Raw genomic sequence first — 27,500 nt, 5'->3', positions numbered from 1 at the left:
ATTAAGATCTTGTGTTGAGGTCTCCTAGCTAGGTACAGCTCTGATACCTTTTGTTATCCAATAAAATAAATTTTAATGAAATAAATTTTTCAGATGTCTATACGAGACAATTTCTGTAATTATTCAAGTAAGTGTGATGATCACTTCTCCATTTTCTCTATAGCCCGCACTTCAAATATACATTAATTGCATTTCAGGGGTGCAGGGATGGCGCAGTGGTGAGAGCACTCGCCTTCCTCCAATGTCGCCCGGGTTCAATTCCCATATTCGGCGCCTTAGGGAGTGTTTACATGATACCGGGGCGACTTTCGCACCGGCGGGAGTTCACTCCGGTTCCCTCTTTTTGCTGTGTATTTGTTTACATGATATCACCGATAAAAGTCATGCTGTGGCTACTCACACCGGCGTGAGTTCCCCCCGGTTGCTGCACCGGAGCGAAAATCTCGTTCCGGCGCAAAATCTCGCAACGGCATTATGTAAACGAGGAACGACCACTCGTCAAGTGTCACAGCCAAACATTTTGCCTGTTGCAAAACGTCTGGGAGTAACTGCCCTGAATAGCCTACTGTAATATCCTTTTTATTCACACCGTTTTTCACATTAAATTCGTACTTTGACCTCTGTTTCTGAAATAATAGTGTTACTGGGTAGCTCAGTTTCATGAGCGTAAATAGTTCACTAATGCCTGCCTCCCCCCTGCGGTTGCATATGTTTTAAATTAACCTACTTCCTTTAATAAATGTTATAGAATTTGACACAGGTGCTTTCAGACACCCATTTCGTCAGATCTGTTAACTACAACCACGGCACAACTCACTTTGTTCTTTAATCTTGACTTTGTAACATGTGGTAAAAAGCTTTCGATCAGATTTCTTGATACTGGCCAAATGCATCTCAAAAAGTCACAAGAAAAAAACGAATTTTCAAGTAAAAAGGATGTAATATTTAAGGTAAGATCATTGACTTTTTTCAGAGGTGGAAATCATGCTGTTTGGTTGGACAATGAACTTTGCCGAGGTCGCAGCGGGCCCAGTCTGACATTTGGTAATGAACAGCTCACGGAAACAGAAGATTTCCTCTGCACTACAGTGGAGGTGTTTGGCTTCGTTCCAGAGATCTCAAATTTAACAATGTAAGGCGTTTGTCAGGTTCAAGCAAGTGATTGCAAGGAAATCTGACCTATTCCCATTTACACAATTTATTTCCTTTGAAAAATAACCATCATTTTAACTACATTGAAAAGAACCAAAGACTGGTTTATACAACATTGATAGTAACTTAGACAAAGTAAACATTGTTGCGCTAATAAGATATCAATGTTAACTGCATTTTAGTCGAAAGGTATCTTTTTCCAACTACGAAGTGTGACCGTAGTAAACTGCTGATCTCTAAGCCTTATTTTAGGCTTAGTTGTGGCTCTTTGATTTGGTTTGATAGCTCCCATGCGTGAAGCCATGTTTTTACAATGATCTTTCTTTGAGCAAAACATAAAAAAATTGGAATATTCCGAGTGATTAGGGTAATTCATTGTTCAGGCCAATTTCTGGATAGTTTTTGTGGAATAAAGATAAGCGTAATGAGTTTAATAGCACAATGTTTTGATGTCTAATGACATCATTTTTACGGTGGCACACCGAAAACATCATTTTTAAACTGGCCAGTTGCGCGTGCTGTGGCATAAAGTGCGCAAATGCATTCAAAGATATAACTTCAAGAATTCCAAGAACAAGTGTTGTAGGGAAAGTAATATATTGCCTGTATCTAAATGACATGATTGATGCAAGATGTCATAAAGGTAGTAAAATTTATGATAAAAATGGAAACCCAGTTATTTAATAAATACTGTGAGAATAGTCAAGTGAAAATTGCTAGTCATATATATAAATATACATTTAAATTTACTTTCAGGAAATTTATTACATTAGGTGAGACCATTATAGAAACGCTTTTATTCCAAACAAAATTTTTATGCAGCTTTCTGTATTTGAATAGGAGTTCTTTCTTTGCTTTCTTTTTATTTCACGAATTTTACAATATACTATGTGTTGGTGGGAGTAAATGGTTGGGGTTTGTGGTTTAGCAATAATTATTGTATGTTGAATTTTTTAAAGAACTGTAATGTTGCAATGGTAAATATTAAACTGAAGCACAGACGTTCGATTATATCATTAATTTTAGCTGATACTAAAAAAAATGGCCACTGTGAGCAAAAGATTCGAGCGCTAGCCTAAAACTGTTTGTAGTGTTTGCGTTCCATCATTTGTATTGTTATCACATATGGTTTGATTAGGATTTGAATGGGTGCACATGTTGGCTGTGTACAACCCGCCCCTCCCCTCAGAAAAAACGGTGGAAGGATTTTTTTCTGAGGGGAGGGGGTAGCTGTACTTAAGAAATAAGCAAAGCGGCCATGTTTGCTAACCGAAAGAAAAGAAATTGTATGCATAAGTGAGAGAGTTCATTTTCTCGGAGTATTAGTCATTGCCGCCTTTTCTTTGCAAGGGCACACGAAGATGGTCACCTTGACGTCATGTGAAACTCGTTTCCAGGGTTCTCTCACACCCGGAAGAGCCCTGGGAACGAGGTTGAAAGAGTTTAGAAGATATGAATATATTTTTGTGACGGGGACTCAAAACAGTTTTTCTTACAGGTGGTGATTTTTGGTATCTCTTTGGCAAAAGAAGCCAAATAAAACAGCAACAATAACATTGTCATTGCTTAAACTCTTTCAATGATAGCGATCGTCATACCGTGGTCGCATTCCTTCGGGGTAAACTTGGGCGAACAAAAAACACTTTTACTTCTGTTTACTTCTTCTGTCATGAAGACGTGTATACGGATCCAGCCGAATCTTTGGGGGACGAATGTCTCCCAAACGCAATAAACCCGAGAGTTGAGAGTTCTTTATTAAGTATGACATCTAATCCCTCGAGCTTTTTCGTTCCTTTATCTACTGGAAGACTTCAAGGACTTGCCTAAGTTTATCTCAGAGGAATTAGGCGTCCCCAGTACAAAAACTGCCTTTGATACAAAGCCTCGAGAATCCTTTGTGCTTGGCCAAATTAGTCCGGTTTGACTGACTCTATTATACCTGTAGTGTTGTTTTTCGGAAACAATGCACTCTGAATACAAAAACAATTCTCCATTACTTTTGTTTCCTTGCCCCTGAGATTTCCCAGATCGGTTATACTATATCTTTGGATTAAATCTTTCTGAATTTAGTTCTTAAAGGATGAATTAATGCCGATGTTCTTGCTTCCACAAGCAACGCTATAATCCGCTGAAGAATTCAGGTAAGAAATTACGCAAAATTCGTCTTTTCTTCACAGTTTGGAGTTTCTGTAAACGCGTTTGATTTGCATTCCTTATAGTTTAATATCACTTTGTTAGTCTGTACATTATCACGATAATTGATTTCCCACTGTTTAGCTTTTCTTGCCTTACTGTTTCTCTTTCCGAACTTTTGAACTGAAAGCTTACTCGAAGATTTAAAGCCCCCGATGCAAATATTTCAACACGAACTTAACAGTCATAATCATCCTCGCATTGCTAAAACACTGCAAATTTCAAAAACACCTTTAATTGATCTGAGGTGAGTTGACAAAACGAATTTCTTTTGCTTAGAGATAACGTGACGAGCATTAATTGAGCGTCCGTTACCCTCGCTTAGAAGACGACGAGTGCCTCTTGCGAAATCGGATTGTTGTCATTTTAGTTTGGGTAATGAGGGGAATTCGAAATTGATAATCTACTAATTGGGAGTAACTGCAGAATACCTAGCCACCACTGTATTCTTGTAGCGTCATCGTTTGAAGAACGACGCATTATAAGACTTACAACATTTCGCGGAATTCATATGCAAATAAGTGGCCGGGTATTCCGCAGTTTGCCAACCTACTTATCTGGATTGAACAAGTTTCCCGTCATTTATAAAAATAACTAGCGTGACGTTACGAGCCATTATTCATGCTTCAGGCGCTATCAGTCAACATTATTTTAAAGAGATTCAATGATTTTTCATTCGTTCGTTAAATCAAAGAGCATTTCTTTGCAGCGTGTAACGTCAAGGAGATATGGTCGGTACTTTGACGCGTGGCTATACCAGAATCCACGAGAAGCCACCAAAAAATACAGAAGACGATGCCCCGGATGTATACGTCCCACTGCATGTTACGGACACATTTGGTTGGGTTAGGAGAAGACTTGGGTCTGATAGGCAGTCAAGAGATGAACTGGTTCCAGGGCAACACTCATCTTGGGCAGTCACGCGAAACATGCGACACTTGTGGAGAAGACACGCGCGAACCGCGAAGTCAAACGAGACATACCCCCAACTTTGGAGAACAATCTTAGAATTCGTGCCCACTGGCGAATACACTGGCTTGTTCCTGTTTCTAACCCTAATTGTAGTCACACGCGTTCTTCAACCCACCATGTTTGCCGTTTTCCTGAATTCCGAGCCCGTGTTGATTTATGGATCTGCCGTACCGTGGATTTGTTTCGTTACCGCTGGGTTTTGGATCGCAGTCTCCTTAGAGAGCATTGTGAGGAGTCAATATTATTTTTCAGCGCATCTAACAAGCACATCGTTGAAATCTGGTCTCACCGGTCTGGTGTATCAAAAGGTAACCAACCAGGTTTTAATAAAGGAATCTTGTACAGTAATGGTAACAGTTTAACTATGCTTTAATTCACTGTCTAAATCTTCTTCTCTTCTCAAGGTATTGCACTCTAAACAAAGATCCTTTGCTGACAACTCAGGAAGTCACACCATGAACCTAGTTTCAACTGAATTGGATTGCATTGACCAGTGCGCATGTCTCTCTCCAGTGCTCTTCACAGCACCCATTGAGCTCTTTGCTTTATCCTTACTTTTGATTGCCACAATTGGTTGGGAAGCGACCATTGGAATAACTTATTTGTTGGTCTGCACTCTGTTACGCTGTTGTGTCGGCAGAGTGTTTGAAAAACTGCGCCAGAGCACCAGGATTTTCACTCAGCGGAGGCTCCGCCTTTTGAGTGAAGCTTTCGCTGGTATTCGAGCGATAAAGATAAATGTGTATGAGCACGTGTGCGAACGCCTCATCAAGGATATTAGGAGGTTAGTTTTGCTGTCTTTTTACAGCCTCTTTATATATTCGGAAATAATAAATTGAACGGAAGCTAACAGGTACCACCAATAACTGCAATATTTATATTGAGTGTCCTGAGATGAAGAAGATCTGATAGAAATTACTGTAGCCAATCCGGAGGCGCAGACTAATCAAAGTCAAAGCAAGTGTAGCCGACCGTTAGAGCGGAAAAACCGTTAGGGTCAGTTTACGACTATTATTCTTGTTGTCTAACTGGCAAAGTTAACTGTTTGCATGTTTATTTGCTCTTTCCAGGAAGGAACTGTTTTATGTGAGAAGTAAATGCATCGTTCTCGCCACTCTGGCCTCCCTTCAACGTGCCGTCCCAATTATTGCCTCCTTTGTGTCCATGGCAACCCTAATGCTAATGGGGAAAGATCTGAGGACAATCAATGCGTTCCTCATTCTTTTGACAATGTACATTCTGGACGAATCTTGTGGGAATGCTTTTGTTAAAGGACTAGAGGCTCTTGTAACAACTAAGGCGAACCTTAGAAAAATAGAAAGGTTTCTACTCCTTGACTTTCCAGCAACCTCGTTTTTTGAAAATACAAGCGATGGTTTGAGGCAATCCGGAAGAGAAGGAACAAGATTGCATACGAAGCAAGCGGACTTCCGTCCTGGAACTCCACCCCTACGAAACTCTCCTTACCTCTCGCTTGAAGGTGTTTGTTGTGAAATTGAGAACGAGGTGAATCACATCGAACTCAATTACATCAACTTTACTTTAGAAGGTGCTCAGTTGCTAACAATAACAGGGCCACCGAATGAAGGTGCTGGCACATCGTTGGTGTTAGAGGCCATCCTAGGGGAAGTACCGATAAATAGAGGCCACATAAATCGAGATGGAGAGGTAGCGTATGTTAGCCACAAGCCGTGGATATTTTCCGGAACTCTGCGCGAGAATATTCTTTTTGGGGAGCCTTACGAGGACGAACGCTACCTAGCTGTCACAAAAGCTTGCAAATTGGACCAGGAGATCGCTCTCCTACCTAACGGAGATTTCACAATTATCGGCCAAGGTGGAATGAGGCTTAACCTCAGTCAACAGGAACGTGTAAATCTAGCACGAGCGGCATATTCCACTGCATCAATCATTCTACTGGACAACCCACTCAATCACTTGAATACTATGTTAGCAGATCAGATTTTTGAAGAATGCATCCAAGGCTTCCTTGCGTCTCGTTTACGTCTGTTAACTACTTGTCGAGTAGATTTCCTTGCGCGATCCCCTCACAAGTTGTTGATGAAAGATGGGTTTATTACAAGTGTTGGATCCCTCGCTCAGATTCAAGATTATGGCGTGAAACTCGCCTGGCTGGAAACGGACGATGACCATGTTCAAGAGGACGAGTTGACAATCGAAGCAAGTCATGTGGATACATCTCTAACTGCTCAGTCAACCCCTGGTTCCCCAAGTGATGAGAGCCAAGTTCAGAGATTTTCTGCTTTTCTCAAGTATTCAAGACAAGCAGGACCACTGCCATTTGTGGTGGCTTTTGGCATATTGCTGATAGCTGCACCAGGAGGTTTGTATCACTGTTGGGTCGAGGCGGAGGCCAGACAGGTGCGCTTTAGGATAGCGGGAGATTTAATTGGCCTTGTAAATAGTCTTGACTGTGTCTTCGATTTGATGCAGAAGTTACTGAAATATATTATGAGTTTGCGAATATCCCTGCTACGACCTAGCTTTATTTGATTGCTACTGCCTTACAAATTCCTTTCCTCAAAAACTGCGTTTCTTGTTCGTCTTTCTGGAAAATTAACAAATCGAAAGTGGTTCAGCGTTCTCTGTACTCTTATCGACAACGATATTCGCCATCACAGTGGTCAAAAGTTGTTGTGGACTCACTCGGCTGCAACCACTTTCGATTTGTTTTTTACCACAATATTCAACGCCAAAGAAAGTTTTTATCTCACAGCGTGACCAAAATCACGACTCAAAGTAAGAGCAAGCGTTGTCTATAACTTTCTCGCAATATGATTGGTTTATTTCTCAAAACGAACGTTCCTCATTGGCTATTACATTGCGTGACAAATTGACGCGAGCGTGCCGTGTACAGCGTTGTCTAGACTCTTATCGATAACGGAAAATTAGCCAATTAGATTGCGAGATTACAAGCAATTGTGGTAAAAAACAGTATTTTACACGAAATATTTGTGTGCGTCATAATGTTGCCTTTCCACTTCTAAGAGGAACGTTAACGGGTCTGGCATCTTTTGTAAGTGGGAATGAATTTGAATTATTTCAAGTTTCATTCCATGCTCTTTTCAGAAAAGGGTAACAGAAAAGACGGACTGTACTGAACCGAGGTTTTAAGACAAGGAGAACTTCTCAAAGCGTTTGCTTCTTTCACAGCTGCCTTTTCGGGATTTGGTCTTTTGGTGGCACGAATTGAACGCCTGTCTTCAGTGCACCAGCTCTCAAACGTTCATTTCCACACCTTATCAGCACTTGTCGGAGCTTTTCTCTCACTCCTGCTCGTTCGAGCTTTTATTGTATCCATCTTCGGACTGAGATCTTCCAAGAAAATTCACGAGAGAGCTTTGTCATCTTTACTAAGGGCACCTGCTCAAATGTTTGATGCCACTATGCAGGTGAGATTTCGACCTCCTTAGAGGTGATAACTTAAACAGGAGCTCATCAAGAGGAGACTCTATCTCTCATGACGTAGGAGTCAGCCCTTTCCCGAGTAGATTTATTTATAGTACCCCTCCCTTGGGATATTCAGCACGCCCACTGTTGTAAAAGCCAATCAATACAGAGCTATCTCAGCGCCAAGGAAAATATAATACTTTTCGAGGGGAAAACCGGTTGCTAAAGATAAACTTACTCGATAAAGGGTTGACTCAAGGAATTAGTGGAGATCGAGGCTCTCTCTCATGAGCTCATGACGTAAGTTAATGCAACAACAGCGAAAGCGATATAAGGCCGTCCTCTTTTTCGGTCCTTTACTGTCGAACGAGGAAGGAAATTAATGTGAAATATAAACACTGGTTTTGCCTGTACAGATTTTCAGTTTCACCTTCCACTGGAGACGCTTTCTGTTCGCGTGTGAGGAAAATAATTGAACTCTGACTCTCTCGTGGTTTCGTAGCCCTGAGACTCGACTCTTTCATTGCAGCTTGAAACTAGTTCCTTGCCGGCAGCTGTGCGTTTCTGGTTCACAAAATTTATGATCTTGTAGTAGTTCCCTCTGATCTCATCATTCGAGAATATACTAAAGCTGGCTCTAAAGCCGCACTCTAGGGATTTCTTCTGGCTTTTTTTCCTCTGATCCACTGACCAAAAACTAGAAAACGCATTCGACTGTTAACGGACAAGAAAAAGAGGACGGCCTAATATGAGACCACAATACTTCAAGCGCGCTCATTTACTTAAAGGGGAAGGCACTGAAAATATTTAATTCAGCAAGTAAGGGTCCTCCAATTATTTTAGAAAGTAGATAATTTAGTATTAGTCCCCTCCCCCAACATGTTTTTGTGAACAATCCCTAATGCAACGTTTCAGGCTTTGTGTATGTTAACGTTTTAGCTGTATCTTTTTTCTTTCCGATAATTTTATAATTTTTTTTTATTTAAAGAGGATAATTTGTACACCAAAATTATGCAATAAAAAACATACGTCACCGTGCTCGTTTAAGAGTAAAACACGCACCATATGCGCAGTACAGGATGCGCAGTGCAATACTGAGGAATCACCTTAAGCGGCCAACCTCCACTAGTCCATCATAATATCAGACATGTGAAGAAAGACAACTATTTACCACAAGATTTTTAACTAACAATTAACTAATAATTCAAAAAATTAATGTGAATTATTAGTTTAAAATCTTGTAGTTATCTTTCTTCACATGTCTGATATTATCTTTATACACATTGTTACATGTACCATATTTTATATATTTGTCAACTCAGTCTATGTAATTACTGAATTTATACTTACCTTCATTGTATTTTACTTTCGATCCTGGCCTTACTGTTACTGTTAACTTTATTTTTACTCTGAGGGAGCCAATTGTCTATAAGCTTCATGGTTTCTTTTTGGGCTTACTCGCCACTCTCATTTGCTTTTGTGTAACTGTCTTGTTTTATCGTTATTTGTAAAAGAAAGAAATAAACTAAACTAAACTAAACCCCGAGGGTGGCCGCTTAATAGATGTTTCACTGTGATGGTAACACAATGTTATAGTTCTTAAAGCCGATATATGGATAGTAAGATAATATCTAGGTTGGTTTCTGTACAGGAAGCATTACTCAAGGCGTTCTCAACGGACATAACGTTCCTTGATGAAACACTTCCACGGAATATATTGAGGTTCTTCCAAGTTGCTGTCGAACTCATAGCTGCAATTATTATCATCAACGTCTCGACACCTTGGGTTTCGCTTGCCGCGATTCCCGCAGTTGTGATCCTGGTATTAATTGCAAGAAGTTATCTGTGGCTGAAGCAACAAGCCAGATCTTCAGAGAGGACTAGTTTCGATCTTCATATGGCGCACTTCGCTGACACAATTCATGGAGCTGTCAATACAAGGGCTTATCGAAAAGAAAGCTACATTTTAAAGGAGTTTCACAGGTAAGCGAGTTCTCACTTTCAGCACTCTCCTCCCCATTGCGTTCTGCAACTCTGAAAGTAAGGGACAAATCCCAGAGCAAGCCATGCTAGTGTCAATAGCCAGCTATTAAAGACGTTTAGTATGAATACGAGAAGTAAGAAAAAGGCATTCAACGTCAAACTAATTAAAAGCCTAACTAGTTTCAAGATGTCTCAGATTTTCAGTGGTATCATATAAATGCGAGACGCGTTAAACTCCAGTGAAGTGCGATTAGCAGTGAAGACGTTTTTAAATTAAGGGCGTCTTCACATGACAGATGAGGTCGACAAGACTGAGAACTTCCCAATAATACAGCGTCCGTCCGTTCTACATTTTACAATGACTGCAAAAATTCTCGCGCGTTCATTGGCTAGTTTTTATTGTCAATAAGCGGACAGACATAAATTTATAATTTATGCGATAATGACGCGGTATTGTTCGCGTCAGATTGAAGTTTCTCGCATTTTTGTCTCGCTTTCTTCTCGTGTTTTGACTTAATTTTGACCCCTCTGCCTTTTTGTTATGGGGCCTGTCATGCTATCGCCTCGTGGATTCACAGCTACTTTGACAATGTTATGACGCAATTCATGATCAATAACAGGAAAGACGCATGAAAAACTGACATCAATTTGTTAATTTTGGTACATTTCTTTGTCGTTTTCGTCCTGAAGACGACACTGAAAGACCAGACACATTTGAAGGTATGTGGCCAGGGACGTGAGCATCCGACGATACTATCGTCGGAAAAGTTCAATTTTCTTTTCAATTTTCCACACTGTTCATGACACGTTTTCCCTGAAAAGTTAGTACATACGTTTCATGCAGAACGATGATGTGTTTAATTGGTAGCTTTTGCAACTATGACGGCAACGACGACAATTGCAACAACGCGAAGAAACGCTGGGTTCACGTCAGTAAATTTCTTTCCGGTCCGCTGCAAAGCAACAACATGAAATTGCCAGATATATAGAGTCAGTACAGCCGTCAATCGTTCATCACCAATCCAGTTGTAGTTTACTTCCTCGTTCAACGCAGACACAATGGAATAATTGCAAAATAGTTACAATCTTGCAAATGTGCATCTTAAAGTAACGTTTTCGTTTGCCTTGCCGTACTCGTTGGTTGAGCTACTTAATGATCTAACTTCCTGCGGCTCTTCGCTCCAAGAAATTTACATTGCTTTTGATAATTCTCTAGGTTACAAGATCAATACGCGACGGCGGTGTGCATGCAATCAGCGGTTGATCAATGGTTAGCGCTCAGATACCTGGCTGTTACATCAATGTTTATGTGCATTGCTACTGTAACTGGTCTTTTTACAAGTGAAATCGGTAAGTTTAGTCTAGAATTAAAGCAAATTCAGATGGAATCTCATGCGGTTAAGGTCTTTTAACTGACAGGCCCCACAAGGTATAGCCTCCACCCGGGTCGATTCAGCTATGGTGCAGAGCAGGGCTGGCGCGGTGGCTGGCCCGGCTTCATTTCTCAGATTTGGCGTCATATGTGGGTTGAGTTTGTAAATGTAAATGCAAATGCTTTATTTATAGTGGAAGTGCACTTAGCTATCAAGCTATTGTAGTTCACAGGCGCTCCACTTTTAATAATCAGAAAGAAACAATTCTAACTTAACAGAAACATGATTATAAGAACCTCAACTAGCAGGAGGCAGCCAGTTGGCTAATATTTACAAGGCGGAGGGTTGAATCCTGGACAACCGGAACCAAATCCAAACCAGGGGCCCGTTTCTCGAAAGTCCCGAAATTTTTGGGGCCCGAAAAGCCATTTTTGAAACTGCCAACCTCTTATTTTGGAAAAAGAAACTGTGGTGCTCCGTCGGTGGGGAAGTAGTATATAAAAATTTTGGTTTTATCAACGGAGTTGATAATGTAAATTGGCCACCGTACAGAGATTCTAAAAGCTGACGATTCGCTCTGACGAAGGGCTAACGCTCGAAACGTCAGCTTTTAGAACCTCTGTACGGTGGCCAATTTACATTATCAACTCCGTTGATAAAACCAAAATTTTTGCTTATTTTGGAAAGCCGATCTTTTAACATGTTTTTAAGGTAACAAAAATAAAAAGGATGTGAAGTTTAACGACTTAAATCCACTAAGGAATTGGAAGGAATTAAGGAATTGTGACACCCGAAAATGACCCGTAACGTTTCGGGACTTTCGAGAAACGGGCCCCTAATTAAGCTCCGAACGGGATTTAAACCCGGGTCAATCGCATTCAAACCCAGCGCTCTAACCGCTGGAGCACGCGGCCTCAGAGTTTGTTGGTTGTCTCTGCTCAGAGGAGTTTTTCTCCAGGACTCCGGTTTTCCTCTTTCCTCGAAAATCAATGTTTCTTTTCAGTTTATTTGACTGAGTTACCTTAATAACTGTAGTACCTGGGTGGGTGTACCACTCATAAAGCCATTATTAGCCTTTTCCTAACCGAGCACAAGGACCGTACTGGGCAATATTTGCCCAAGGTCGTAGCAGAGGGAGATCCGTACGAAAACGACTAAGGGTCAATTTACCGTAGTATGATCCCGAGCAACTGAGGGTCGGGAGGGAGGGTAGTAAGTTGTTTATTATATGAAACTGTGGTGCTGCGTCGGTGGGAATGTGAAACAGGAAAATTTGGTTTTATCACACGTGTTGATAAAAGTCGAATTACCACCGTAAACGATATGGAAAGCTGACGTTTCGAGCGTTAGCCCTTCGCCAGAGCGATTAGAGGAATTGTGGGTGTTGTTGGTTTTTGTGAGGGTGTGGAGGAGCTTTGCCATTAGTGGAAATACGGTAACGTGAATTTGTGAATCGATCCCGGCCGTTAAAATCACTGACCACATCTCTGCAAATGTCATCTATTGCATAACCTGCACACTGATTAAGAAGACCTACATAGGCGAAACAGGGAGAAGATTGGCGGACATCTTTTGCGAACACCTACTACGAGATGTAGAAAGAAACGACAGAGTTGCATCAAAACCAGCTGTGCACCATTTTTCTTTCCCACGACAACATGACAATTTGCGGCCTATCCTAACACCACGGGAACACAGAAAGGCGCAAAAATCTGGGAAAAAAAATCTTTCAACTAGGTACACTCCATCCTCACGGAATCAATGAACGCCTCTCATTCCACTAATTTATTCACAAATTCATGTTACCGTATTTCCACCAATGGCAAAGCTCCTCCATACCTTCATAAAAACCAACAACATCCACAGTTCCTCTTCTCGCTCTGACGAAGGGCTAACGCTCGAAACGTCAGCTTTTCAAATTGTTTACGGTGGTAATTCAACTTTTATCAACACGTTTGATAAAACGAAATTTTCCTGTTTATTATATGGCATGGTTTCTTTGAGCGATCGGACACTTAATGAAGGTTCGTAATCTTCTTCAATCACCGAACTTTGAACGGAAAAAAAATTAAATTCCGCCTTTGAGAAACTTTTTAAGTTTTGCTCAACTTGAATTTCCCGGGAGGGAGACGAATTACGGATAAGGAGCGTTTCCATGGTAATGTTCCGTACTGTAAAATCCCGACCGAAAACCAGCTAATCAGAGTGTTCCATTTAGCCTGTGAATTTCTTGCCATATAATATTATTCATTGTTATTGATGATCCCTCAATAGGTTTACAACCCACACGAAGTCTGAAAATCACGTGACCTACATATCATTGATTAGATCATATTGATTAATCATTGTTTTTCAAAGAAATTTACTTCCAGAAGATTTGAATCTTCCAAGTGTTGAAAGGATGCTTTTAGGCTAGATGATGTTTGAAATTCTTATAGCAATGCGTTTCTTTCTCTTCTCCAGCTCTGGTGGCGTTGTCGTTGACATATCATAGACAGTTGGTGAAAGGAATCACTTCAATTCCTCTCCTCTTGGGCGATATTCGTCTTGGCATGTCGTCGGTTATGCGACTCTTAAATTACTATGACATCCTGCCTGAAGTTGGTTACGAAAGAGACACCAAACCACCCGAAAATTGGCCGAGCAAAGGCGCAGTGAGAATCCGCGAAGATTCAGAGATGACCTTGGACATAGGAGCCGGAGAAAAGATCTGTATAGTGAAGAAAAAAGATGGGAAGAAAGCTTCATTTGTCTCCAAAATGCTGCTGTTAAACGACTCACTTGTTGAGGTGACAGTTGATAAAATGCCATTGAAATTGTTTAGACCTTTGGAAGCTCGGAAAGTGTTTAGCGTGGTGGAACAGAAGCTATTCTTATTTACGGCATCACTCAGAACCAATCTTGATCCGGAGGGAATTCACCAGGATGGAGACTTATGGTTTGCGTTGAAGACTGTTAGGTTGAAAGACTACGTAGAAGAACTTCCAAAACAATTGGATCATGTCTTAAAACACTCATCCCTGTTTTCAGTTTCTCAACAAATGCTGTTAAGTCTTGCTCGAGCCCTCTTGCAGAAAAGGAGAATTATAATCTTTGACGAAATCACGTCAAGGGTTGACTACTGCACGACTCGGATAATTCGCGATGCCGTAAACCAACAGCTACAAGATTGCACGGTCATAACAATCGCTTATGCACCAGTCAGTCCTGACACGACTTCGTATCAAGACCGTGTTGTTATTATGGAGTGAAGAGAAGGGCAACAGACACCCCAAAATCGCTGCTTGTGCGAAAGGATATTAGGCTGCCTAGTTATGTTGATTTTTGAAACTCTTCCTTTCTGCAGGTCTTTATATCCCCTACCACATACATAGCTTAGGACCAGGTCCTAACTTCGAAGAGGCTAAAAATGGCGGGAAACGGTGAAGAACTTGGTTGCCCCTTACCAATCTCTCACTCGGCTCACGAGAGAACGATCAGCGATTCCGGACGAAAAAAAAAAAGCCTCTGGTCGCACGAGAAATTTTTTCGTCCTCGAACGTTGATTTGGAATGGCTAAACGTTCTCTCCGATCTTGAAAAAAAAATTCCTCTGGCACCCACGGTACTGTAAACCGCGATCGTTCTACATTTAAACTTCACACTTCAGGACGAATTGCATTTCTATCCCAACAAATAACTTCAAAGTGGGATTTTGGACTGAGCTCTGTATTTTTCACTTTTACCTTAAAATAGTGTAATAAAATGTTGTCTTCAAGGTTAAATTGGAGGCCTTCAAGCATCATTCATGATCTGATGAAAAGGGAAATGGGAACGATTGGGATTATTTGCGATGAAAAATGACCAGAGAATGAACCTCGAAGCGTAAGTCCAATAATAAATTTGAAAATGATTTGAAGCCTCACTGATTCTATTAATTAGTGCATAAATCAATTCAGGAACACAACACTTCTTTGTCATAACTTTCATTCAATACGTTCAATTTACTGAACAAGAACAGTAATCAATACTGGCAATTTACAAGTGTTACTGTTTCTTTATTAAACAATTGTATTATTAATTTCTTTAAAAAATTGCTTGAACAAAAGATCTTGCTAATATCAACAAAGTAATCACACTCAAAAAAGGTACCAAACGTCAATTTCATCATTCCTCGTTACTGGGTTGCCAGTATGGCAAACCCAGTCCGGAATCTGCGTTTCATTTCGTCGTTTTTTTATTTTTTTCCGTGTCGGTAAAAGTCTTGCCTGTCACTCCCCTGCTAAGTGGTGTCTTTGTGCATAGAGCCTTTTGCGCGTATTTTCTTAGGATCGAGAGGGTAGTGGGAAATGCGTAGATTTCTCTGGTGGACACAGTAGAACGATTAACTTAACCGGCAATGGCGTCGAAAGTCATGTAACGCGAATGGCGTTTTAGTGGATCTTTTGAACAAAATATACCCTTATGAAGCTCAATAATGGCAAGTCAATTGGATACTGAACAAGACAGGCGGTGGAATCTTAAAAGCGACGAGTAATGGACTTCGACAACAATCTATCGCCCGTCGAGCTGAAATCAAAGTGAGCTGTATTTCAAATATTTTACCAAGTGCGCTGTTATGTAGAACACTGAAACCAAATGGAAAATTCTCTGGTAACTTATGGGTTCAACAAAGACAGAGAACGAATCGAACACCTTACGTGGATCTGTGATCAACTCTGCACAGAGAACAAAGACAGAGAACGAATCGAACACCTTACGTGGATCTGTGATCAACTCTGCACAGTCTTCAGGTAAAAAAAATAATTGGAAATGTGACAGCCAAGAATTATTTGAAAGAAAGCTTGTCGTCTATTTTGTGCCTCATTATTCAAGGAAAAGGTTCTTCATGGAAACGGTTTGACCCTGAAATTTAGTTTGTTGCAATATTGCGCATATTTGACACGATTGAGTTTCCTCTCTTCACGCTCGTAATGAAATAGAAGGGGATTTTGCCTCTCATAGCAAATATGTTGTTTGCTTCAAAAAATTGTTTCCTGGAAAAGGTGGCCTTTATGAATTCATCATGTTTTGTGATATGTGAGCTTAACTGGATAGTTTTTTATGGCAAAAGAAAAAGCATTTTCTTGTTATTCAAGGTCTTCAGGAAACCTGAAGTACATTGTAATTTGACACGATTGAGTTTCTTGTCTTTACGCACGCAATGAAATAGGAAGAGGTTTTCGCTTCTAAGAGCAAATATGTTGTTAGTTTCAATAAATTTTTCGCTGGAAAAGGGTTCTGTGGTATTTTCTGCCTTTGTGAATTATAATATCATGTTGTGTATTGAATTTTCGAGCTTAAGGTTGAAATGTGATATGGGAGAATTTTTTTAGTATTGCTCTGTGAGCAGGAAGGATTCACAGGCCTGTTGGAAGCGTGCTTGAGTTTCAACAAAATGAGCCCCAAAATCAGTGAAAATTGTGACGCAGATAAATAATAAAGTAGCTGCTATTTCCAAAATAATGGAATTACCTGGTGATAAATAACGTCGTACGCGTCTTGGAGAGTAAATTTTGACTTTGCATAAAAAAATTGTCAACCTCAAGAGTTGGGCGATTGTGATCTTTGTTTTGACTTCGCTCATTTCATTGTCAAACTTAATAACACTTGACAGAAAAAGAAACTTACAAAAACCCGGTATCTTGCCATCATTTGACACAGATGCTTCACTGTTTGGCGAGTAAACATGCCGCGGTAACTTAATCACGGCGCCCGCTGAATTCCGGCCATGTCACTTTCGATTTTGCGATGTATTTGTGCAACCAAAAGTGAACGTAGCAAAAATCTCCCAAAATGTTTGTCGCTGATCGTAACTTTTTATATTCTATATTCACGGTTCAAAATTAATGTTGTTTTCATTTCGTAAATATGTTATTCTTTAGCGACCGTCCTGGAAACTTCCTTCTGCTCTTTCTAAAAACTGTGTATCAATTTACTTTTGCATCAATATTTGTTTTTGCATAAAGCAAACTAACAAAATCTGTACCTTGCTGAGTTCGCATTTGTTAGCGTTAATAGTATTTTCGGTCCGATGCTTCTGTTTTACGAAGGGGTATGGTCACCCATCTAGATACTAACCCCGCCGGATAGGGTTAACTTTAGTAAATCTTAGTATTACAAAGCTGCTCAGAGGGCACGCTTAAACATGTCAGCCCAGAAGCCAATGTTTCTCACTTCCCATTTATTTTCTTCAATCTTTCTGGGTTCAGCACTTTGCTAGTAACCACAGGCTATTTACTCAAGACTTCTACCATGGCACTACAATGATAGACAATACCAAAACAATATCGTGCACTGTTAGAACTACATATTACGCAAGGACAACTTGAATCTCCTGGAAGACAACACACAGCTCAGGTGACGTTTTATATGGAATAAATCGCTGTGTTACGTCACTACCACACGTAAGCAATACGTGTTTATTTTTTTTAAAGAGGACAGAAATTTCTTCTTTCTGACAAATGATTAATTAATAGGCCGGTAGCCAGGTTTTTAACCTCAGAAAAGGATCTGTTTCGTCGTACGAACGTGGGAGGACCTGTGAGCCAAAGGGCCTCTGCTGGTATGACTTCTGGGTGACCCCTTAAATGGTTTTAATGACCCCCACAACTTGAAAAAAATTGTCTGGAACGGTGCACGTACCACAGGCAACCCAGTGTACCCTCACGGACGGTCTAGTTACAAAACATTTGTCTGCTGCCAGGTACATTCGCTGATCATTCGTTAGTCTTGATGTGCAGAAAGCCAACTTATTTATGCGTGCAAATATATTGCGCTCTCCACATTTCGGACATGCTATCTATAACAAACAACTTGGGTTGGAGTTCAGTTGAGTTCAGACACTAACATGTTTGTAAACTTTAAACGTTGCATAGTACGATCGCGGTCGCGAACAATATTTTGGGATGTCAGAGCTGCTATTTTTTAACCAATAGAAACAATCAACAATATGAAACACAATATCACCAAATGAATGCTGTATGAAAACAGAAGTAGCTTATAAGAGATTCTTTGTTTGTTTCATCCAACATGGCGACGATGACGTAAATTGCAAACCACCTATTCAGTAAGGACTATAAAAATGCAAGAAGGAGTCGGACAAAACTGAGCGATGGCAATCTCGTACCCAGAGTCCTCGGGCTTTTTGGCCAGCGGGTGAGCGCCCGGAGAGACTCTGGGAAAATGGACTCCATTTTTTCCCAGAAAACGTGGGTTCCGGTCTTATTACGTATGCTTGAGTTTAAACGGAAACAGAAAAGAGAAAACCGTAAACAGTAGAAATGGCGGGTTGAAAGTGTTCGCGAAACAAGAATTTTAGCCTTACACACAGAGAAACTGGAGAAATGATCATTGGCTTGCTGTGAGAGCAAGTGAAGATGAAACCTCTGACGCTTTCGGTAAGTGTATTTTTAGAGTCTCAGAATGCCATCGTGCAAGCAACACGATCGACAAATTTTTTGTGGAAACAATTGTCCTCTTCTACTACAATTTGATGTTTCCGTAATTCTGAATGGCTTCGACAAGACCTTATTCCACGGATTTCTCCTCAAAGAGACTGATGTAATGTTTTCCCACGGTACTTTTGCAGCAGCAACAGTAATCACTTTTTAGCAGCGTGGGAAAATTCCCGTGCGGTATAAGACATAATTCAAACCTCGTCGTTTTGTTATTTTTGTGATTTATATATTTCTGAGGTAGAAAAAATCAAACAGCACTGAAACTAGTTTTAGATTTTGAATCTCCATCCAAATTCTGGGGCTTCCGAATTACTTACCGACTTCCTGTCGGACTGCCATTGTTACGCAAGCGGTCAATCAAAAGTAAAGTATAGTTCAAGTCGATTATCCCAGAGTCTCTCCGGGCGCTCACCCGCTGACCAAGAAGCCCGAGGACTCTGGGTACGAGATTGGAGCGATGGCAAAAACCGACAACTCGCGGGCTCATATGGTTAGGAACCTGGTTGAGTTTTTGAGTAGAAGAAACAGACTTCACATGAAAAATCCCATTGCAAATGTTAGTGAACTGTTACTATTGCACAGATGAAATTATTTCCTTGATCCGCAAACGAGTTCTCTTTTAAATTCGTCAAAATGAGTACCAGTTCTTTTGCTCTTCAACCAGTTAGTTAAGCTAAGCTGAAACAAACGGTCAACAGCAACAGGAAAGCCTCAAAGAAACCAGAAGCTGACAGCGAACTTGATGCGTTTGAGCTCCGAAGAGTTTTTACGTCTTCCTCTAAAAAAATAAATATTAATGAAAAAAAAAAGAACAAGTTAAATAAGGTTAGCCATGGTAATGTCACGATTCTACGTTATTTCGAATTTAAAACCATTGACCAGTGTGTGCATGGTGAATTGTGAATCCGAGATTGGCGAGGCTGGGTCTTGCGTGTCATACATACAGTACCATTCTGGGGGTAGAAGTCAACGAACATTTCACCAAAGTTCGTACGTATATTAGTTGGACTGGTTATGAAACTCTGGAAAGTACAAAAGCGAGAACAGTGGCATCGCGCTTCATGTTAACTTGACCAAGACCATGCACAATCTTTTGTCCTCAGTTCACAAATGAGGTTTGAATAAATTAACTTCTAATTAGCTCTCTTTTACAAAAAGGGTGCGAGTTGTGAAACTATCTCCATAGACCTTGATAATTGACATTTGTAATTCTTTCGTCCAAGAGCAAATTAGCCTACCAAGCCTCATTTTAAAACAAGCATTCGTTTCAATTCACTGTATGGTATCGAGGCTTGGTATGATAATTTGCACTTGGACAAAAAAATTAAAAATTGACCTCCATTTATGAATAACGTCTATTTTTTTACTGTGATTTCAATGAGGACTAACCCGTCAGTTTCACGGTGATAAAATTAGAGGGTTTTCCTTCGCCTAAACTGTTAACTGCTCGCACTCGTACAGTGTAAATCTCGGACTTGTGTGCTGGAAATGAAAACTCTGTCTTGTTGATGACGGAAATGTTTGCGGTGCCCCATTTTGTTTTCACTGTCTTGTGTTCGACAATGTAATGACGGACGGGTGCGCCTCCATCGTAGTTCGGTGCTTCCCAAGTGACTTTTAGATAAGGAGTCTTGAACTCGTCGTAAAATACTTCTCCCCTGACCAAGTTATTGGGTGGAGCCGGTGTTTCTGAATGGCAAAAGACAAACAATTTCAACCTGACGACGCCCGATCAAACTAGAAAACTCTCTTATTTATCTAAAGTATAATCACTACCATATGTATGTATTGTTAATTTTATTACAGTAGATCCACATCAGCTGTAAAGTTGCTTTTTTTTCCTCTTGACCTGCTTTACTAAATAAAGTTATGTATGTATGTATGTATGTATGTATGTATGTATGTATGTATGTATGTATGTATCTTTTCCACAGAAGAAAGCACTTTGACAACAGAGAAGGAGCTCATGGGTTGAGTTCATGTTCGTTTTTGGACTTGAACAAGCCTTTAATCGAGGCTTCTATTTTTACCGTATCAGCGTCTATTTCATGCCACTTCCATTCTAACCGTGCAAATGCATGACTATGTGCTAACCTACGCCTGCGCATATATTCGAGCTGTTAGCTCTTCGCGCGCACAGAAACGTCACAAACACCGGCGGACGACCAACAGCAACTTTTGATGCAAGTGGATTATTTCTAAAAAGTGCTAAGACGTGATTTACGATCATTTGAGAATGAGGTAAAAATAATTGTTTTATAGACTCAGTTGAAAACACCATAATCCGATCTTCTTTTACATCGCAATACCTAACTCGTTTCTTGGTTCTTAAGAGACTAATTTTCAAAACATTTTACTACAGTAAGGGATAGCGTAAACTGGCAATACGGAACATTTAGCTTCAAATGGATTTGCACTAACACAAATAGGTGACAAATCTTCTGAAGGCTCGAATAAAGAACTCCGACGATATTTCTTTGAAGGAGCAGAGCTGTTATAAAAAAGTTGTAAATGTGGGCCAACCGAGAAAATTTATGCTAATAATTTAAAGACCATCAAAACTCCCAGTAAAAACGGAAATCTTACAAAGGAGCGTCCATCTTTGCAGTTGGTTTTTGATTGTGAAACACTGATACAGAGTGTGAATGCAGATTTCGTTCGTAATTTTCTTGAAAGAAGGAGAAGATTTATTCACCTGCGAAATAAACTGTCATAACTTCAGATACTGTTCCAAACCCAAAAACGTTGCTGGCGCTGATTCGAATCTCGTAAATGTAAGTCTCGTCTTCTGGTTGAATGAACAATATATGTGAGTCATTTGTTTTAACGAGCTTAGCGAACTCCCAAGGATCGTGTGGAAGTTTGTATTCCAGTAAGTACTGTTGCAAAGGCTTCCCGCCGTTTTTATTTGGTGGGTTCCAGTGCAGCCACGTGTTAAAGGGCGGACCCTCTTTCAGAAACAAACTGCTTGTGAGGTTGAGAGGCGCCGATGGGGTACCTGACAATCAAAACAGTCCATTGAACTCACTTTTTAAGAGGTTAGTTTTCGTTTCAATATTGGGCTACCTAAAAACAACCAAATTGGTAAGCGTTCTGATACCTCTCCAGCCAACATTTGAGGATTCTACGAAACAATTCCCAGAGCGTAATTCTTGCGTCAGACTGCTATTTAGTCTATTGCGTGGATGATTCCATGAATTCCAAAAGAGAAAAGAGAGAACTGATAATTATTCAAGTCAGATAAAAAAAGAAAAATGATAAAGAAAATATATCGAAATATAACTGGGCTTTACTAATTCTTTATCATCGAAAGTTAAGACTAGACGAAGGAAAAGGGTTATGCTAAAATCCCAGCTACTTTTCTCTGGTTCCAACGAGGCTGGAGCTCGAGAGTGTCAATAATTGTAAAAGGCTCTGCTCTGTATATTGTCACTTAAAATTCCAGGAACCACTCACTGTAGAATAAAACTTTGATGGTTTCAGATCTGAATCCACGACCAACTTTATTCACTCCTCTGACGTTGACATTGAGCTCACGGGGATGTCCGCTGATCTGTACCTTACATATTGCGTGCTCCGTGTTTTGAGTGGTGGTCCTGTGCATGATTTTTTTGAGCACTGGATGTTTATACTCCACCTGGTAACTTGTCATTGGTGTGTCGCCTGAGTCCACAGGAGGATCCCAACTCAGTTTATTATAGATTTTACAACTGGTGTCGTTGCTTTCTTTCTCTTGAACTGTCATGTTCACTGGTTCGGATGGTTTATCTATAGAATGAAAGTAACATTTCTAAGGGCTGAACGGAGTTGTGTTCGGATTCTAGATATTCTTATTGAATTTTGTGCCTTTGAAACTTCGCTCGGGAGATATTTGGTCCGCGATGTTTGGCAAGTTGCGTGATCAAGACACAAAAGCTCGGCCATGCACATGCCCGAAGATACTTCAAAATACTATGCAAATCTCGACCCCCTTTTTTTTTATTTGTCGTAAATTAGCATAGAAGTTGTAACACAACGTGTGATTATAGAACAAATGCGATATACGCGTATCTGCGCTAACAAATGTTTTTGCTCGAAATCAGTTTAGTGCGTTTTTTTCTTATGCGCAAACGAGGACTGGTGAGTTTCATACTCAAAGCAAACTCATAGCACGTTCACCATTCACAATAACATTTAGCTCATCCGAACATACTCAGCATACAGAGCATCCGTCACGAGAAAGGAAAATGCAGTAGTTAAGGACGTTCGAGCCCAAAACGTTCCCACGTACAGATTTTTGTTAAACTTGCCACGCAGAAAGGTAATGATCTACTTTTGCCAAAAAGGCAAAAAAAATGGGGGGTCACCGTGCTCGTTTTCGAGATCATGAGGTGCATTTTTAGACGATTGCGTTACTTTAAGACGATCTTAGCTTACAACTGTCAGCAATAAAAAAGCTACATGAGTGAAATTTAGATCAGGTAAACGTACTCAGTTCAACATAACTAATATAACTTCATTAACCTTTGCAACTGATGTCTTTTTCTGAGGTGAAATAGACCTTGAAAAACGATACATATTAGTCTAAGAAAGAAAACTTCGGTCGCACGAGAGCATAAAAGGCCAAATATTTGTAACTTCTCACGTACAGATTATTTTTGTTTTTTGTTAAAATGGACAAAATCAAGAAAGGAAGTGATCTACGGAAAGAAAAATGGGGGCCACCGAGCATTCAAGAGAGTAAAATGGCTGCGAAGTTCTCAAAGCGATTGTCTATTCGCACTGTCACGCCATTGCGTGACATTTCCGAGAAGACCTGGGTCCACAGCTATCCCATGATGCCACATACTTTCATTTGCGCCTTTAGCTTCGTGTTTACCTGCGTGGTCTACGATGCATGACGTGTGCGTGACATGTGCGAAAAGATGCGCAGTAGCAATGGGCGCGAACGTCCTTAAGTGTTTATTTTACCCATCTGTAGAGTAGCTACAATACAAACAGGGGATTTACAAGCAAAGGGAGAGACGTCACAAACTCTGTTTTTTCAGACCGGAAACTGGGGACTGGTGAAGACATTGACACTGTGTGGGACAATTTCTCAGGTACAAACGGGCATCCCTGACTTCTGTAACTGCATTTAGTTGTGGTCGTTATCATGAAGAACATGATTTCGATCTCTGGGGGCATTCAAAACAATTTTTGTGAAATCAAATATATTCTGATCATATTCTCAGCTCTTCCTGTCCGTGAATTGTGGACCGCAGGCCCGGGCCGCAGGCCCTTTCTGCCGCACGCGCCATAGAGTAAATCGAAGGATCATTCATCCCTTTTTACCCAAATTCGCCTGCTCTGCAACGCTACAGTTACAAAACAAAAATAAAAAATAAATAAAAAAACAGCAACTAGATCTTACCTACCACTACGCATATTTATAACTGATCTTGTCGCTGACCGAAAGAATCGCGACCTCTGGGGAATTAGCAAAGATTATACTTACAAAGTCGTTTGATTTTAATTTCAAGCCTCTGAGTTGTTGACTTGGTTTTAGCAGAACAGGTAACTGGGTTGAATTCAACGTCTTTTACGGTTACGACGGTCATTTGACTTGATGTTTCCCGATTAACTTTTTTTCCAAATAAAAGTGGGTTGCCATTCTGCTCCCAAAAGAATCTAGCCATCAAATCAGGAAGCGTCGTCTGTACTGCACACTTCAAGGTTACCTTATGTCCTTCCCATGACTCTAAGACCGGCGTAGAATTCTGGTAGTCGATCATTATATCTGAACATAGAAAACAACATCGTCAGCTCGTAAGGTTCTTAAGCATCATTTTCTTAATCATACACTGAGCTGTTTATTTCCCCATCCCAAAATTATGAGGCAACACTGACCGTTTACAATTTCTGAGGATCCGTCCGAAATGAATATCAAGATTGATAATAGAGATACTGATGAAATACTAGGATTTTCATTCTTAAGATATCATTTTTATCATTCACATGTGATGATATAGGTGCCGTCATGAAAACTAACTGCACAAATAAATCACGAGCTTCACCTTCATTGTAAGATACTTTTGTGTTGTAATATAATTATTTTCTACTACATGAACATTTTTATTGCACAACTTGACATTAACATGATTGTTCTTCATAACTTTCATCAAGAGAAAATGAGGGGACAGAGAGGGAGGCTCCCGGTCCAGCCCTTGGGATATGTCATGTCCACGAAAGTTATTTTTAGACGAGCGGAAGTCTTCCGAGACGTCCGCATGCAGGCCTACCTCGGTCCGATGTTTGAAAGAAAATAAATATTCATCATCCTTCCACGTGCGCCGTCATTTTCTCTTTTCACTAAGAACCTGAGAGCGAGGCAAGACTGCATGCGGACGTCTCGGAAGACAGTCCTCCGCTAGAACAAAGACTTCAGCTCGTCTAAAAATAACTTTCGTGGACATAACATATCCCGGCCAACGCCCTGAGCCTCCCTCTCTGTCCCCTCATTTTCTCTTGCTTTCATATCTTGTTTCATGTTTACACAACATGCGTGTTTTGGTGGTTGGTGACCACTTTTTCCCCATATACAGCATATAGCAATGTCAATGCTGACGAAATTTCATCTTTTCCTGTCTCTATCTCTCTCCTTTTTTTCCGAAAATGCATCAGCTTCCTTCAATCGCGAGAAACATTTTAATCTTAGAATATTTGTCGTAAGAGCCCTGGCAGTTCAGATTAAAATTGCAAGCACAATGGATTTCGTTTTTAAACCCCATGGCCCAGGTTAAAAATTAAGCAAGGAGTTTATTTCCTCTACTCCCAAATGCTGTTCAACGCTGACATTCGGCAAAACTTTACAGTAGATAAAGGGATTCTTGAAAAACAAAAATAAGGAAAAGAATCTTTCACGAAAAAGTCGAAAACATGAAACAAAAGTTTACACTAATCCTGGTTTAAATTAATCGGCTTTCGAACAACCGGCCAAGGGACACAAAAGCTGCATTCACATGTTTGTGTTTCTCAAGGTGTACGAATCCAAGGATTGAGAGGATGCTTTGAACAATGAGTCATACCGACAAGATGTCATCGTGATAAATTACATAGAAAATTGGTTGTCAATTTTCCAATTTGATGTAGATAGTTATTGACACCTGTCGCAACGAAAATCAAGCAGAAGATTCCTGATCGGCATTTAAACCCAACACTTTGCTCCAAGTTTATCTGCCTCAGCCGTTTTTTCATATCACTGCATTTGAATCTTTCGGAAGTCAGGTAATACCAACTTCATCAACTGGAAACTGGAATATTTCAAACATCAACCGTGCAAATGCGATCCGGCTTCATTATCGTAAAGCGATTAATTCTGTAAATGAGACAGCGCCCTAAATGTCTCCACAAGTTGTCAATTCAAATGTGGTTGACTCCGAGATAATTTCATTTCGCGCAGCTTGTACGTAACCAATATGGAAAATATGGAAGATCATTTTAACAAAAGAACCACGTACAGCGAGCAAACTGATGTCCAAACACATGGACTGAAATTTCCTCTTCGCTCAATGAGGACCACGAGATTTCACGGACAGAAAAAAGGGCCCAACAAATTATCTTTCGGTATATTAAAGTCGTTTCAAAGATATGCAAACCATTGCCCAACTTGTAAAAGCCCGGCAATATACTTAACTATGCGAGCGAATTGAGAACTCAACGTAATACCAAATGAATTTTTGATAAACCGCAAGAACATTGAAGCCGACTTTCGCTTCCGGGTTGTCTCAAAGAAAACGTAAAAAACTACTGAAAGAAAATCTAAAATTAAATTCATCAAGTGTTTTGAAAGCAAATCGCCAGCGAATGTGGTCGCGAGAGCACAGTTGAACATTACTGAGTTGGTATTCAAGGTAATAGCGTGCGTGACTGAAATGTTGTAACTTCAAAAAGTTCGCTTCACTATTTAATGTAACTATGTTGAATTAAACGCCTCAGCAAAAGGCTTGTGTATACTGACTCAATCCACGGTGTAAAAGGCTTCATGCAGTTTTTGTGATTGTGGTGCACTCGTGGTCTTATCAGCATTGGGTTGAACTCACTTTACAAACATCGACAAATTAGAAAACCGCATTAATATTTCTTTTGGTTGCTCTCAACTGAACAAATACGGCCACAGGTTGACGACTGAGCCTTTCTGAATCGTGTGGCAGAGATCGAGAGCTGGCCGTGATATTTTATTATGAAGATCTTCTTTCATGTAAAAAACTGTCAAAAATTCTCGAGTATGAAAGTAAATAATAGATTGCTATTCTTTCGATCGGAGGTTGCAAAACTTCGGCCTTACGATATCATAAACAAATAAAAAAGAAAAACTACTAATTACATACAGTATGCGCTGAATTGGACAACGTAAACAAGGATTTGCCTGAAAGACTGAACATCAAATTCAGGAAATAATATCCTCAATCAATCATTAAACTGAAAGACTTACCGACCACTTTTAATTGTACAAAATGTATGTAATCTACTGCGTCTTGGCGCCGCAAACGGAAGAAGTATTTCCCAGTGTCATTGAAAGTCAGATTTACTATTTTAAAGCTTGACGTTTCGTTTTCAAGGGCAATTGTGCGATTAGATACGAAAGATATAGCGTCCATTCTATGTCGGTTGTTTCGTACCACTCTGCCTGGTGGATTCAGATATTTTACGAGGATTGCCACATCTTCGCTTGCACTAGCATGGTCTTCAGGAGGGGCAACTTTTCCGAAGTGTACAATTTGCTCAGTATCCGGATTAGCGCTGTGAAACTTCCATCGAAGAATTGCTTCCTTGCCAACGAAATACTCCGTATCCTTAGGTTTTGCGGTAAAATTCACAGTAAAATCGTCTGCGAAAGAGACTGATAAAATAGAAACGGTGTCACAAACAAACTGAGTTATTACCATGCACGTGTTGGGGTTTCACAAAATAACTTGAAA

At 40.2% G+C, this 27,500-nt stretch overlaps 3 protein-coding genes across 6 annotated transcripts in view; 2 read left to right on the top strand and 1 right to left on the bottom strand.

Moving 5' to 3' along the window:
* LOC138043991 (GTPase-activating protein skywalker-like) overlaps window positions 1–2,153 on the top strand; it is a 15,607-nt gene extending 13,454 nt beyond the window's left edge. For both annotated transcript variants that reach the window (XM_068890547.1, XM_068890548.1), the window contains exon 10: window positions 974–2,153. In XM_068890547.1, the coding sequence (XP_068746648.1) occupies window positions 974–1,136 (163 nt within the window). In that variant the 3' untranslated portion in view covers window positions 1,137–2,153. The remainder of the gene's footprint in view (window positions 1–973) is intronic.
* Window positions 2,154–3,615: 1,462 nt separating this feature from the next.
* LOC138041612 (ATP-binding cassette sub-family C member 4-like) lies at window positions 3,616–16,571 on the top strand. The gene is made up of 7 exons (XM_068887360.1): window positions 3,616–4,625; window positions 4,722–5,101; window positions 5,388–6,661; window positions 7,492–7,730; window positions 9,380–9,711; window positions 10,928–11,061; window positions 13,548–16,571. Exons 1-7 carry the CDS (start codon window positions 4,074–4,076, stop codon window positions 14,333–14,335), a joined length of 3,699 nt encoding a protein of 1,232 aa, XP_068743461.1. The 5' UTR covers window positions 3,616–4,073; the 3' UTR covers window positions 14,336–16,571.
* A 214-nt stretch (window positions 16,572–16,785) lies between these two features.
* Window positions 16,786–27,500, bottom strand: part of LOC138041611 (myosin-binding protein C, cardiac-type-like) — an 11,054-nt gene continuing 339 nt past the window's right edge. Inside the window, exons 2-7 of one of the 3 annotated variants that reach the window (XM_068887356.1) lie at window positions 27,014–27,421; window positions 24,038–24,319; window positions 22,018–22,329; window positions 21,257–21,559; window positions 19,951–20,250; window positions 16,786–19,339 (exon numbers count right to left, since the gene is read on the bottom strand). In XM_068887356.1, the coding sequence (XP_068743457.1) occupies window positions 19,230–19,339; window positions 19,951–20,250; window positions 21,257–21,559; window positions 22,018–22,329; window positions 24,038–24,319; window positions 27,014–27,421 (1,715 nt within the window). In that variant the 3' untranslated portion in view covers window positions 16,786–19,229. The remainder of the gene's footprint in view (window positions 19,340–19,950; window positions 20,251–21,256; window positions 21,560–22,017; window positions 22,330–24,037; window positions 24,320–27,013; window positions 27,422–27,500) is intronic. The other 2 variants (XM_068887357.1, XM_068887359.1) reach the window with 2 other exon arrangements.

The sequence above is a fragment of the Montipora capricornis genome, chromosome 3, assembly GCF_036669925.1.
Source record: "Montipora capricornis isolate CH-2021 chromosome 3, ASM3666992v2, whole genome shotgun sequence".
NCBI lineage: Eukaryota > Metazoa > Cnidaria > Anthozoa > Scleractinia > Acroporidae > Montipora > Montipora capricornis.
Note: the sequence above shows the minus strand (reverse complement) of the source record. Positions and strands in the feature narration are given on the sequence as shown.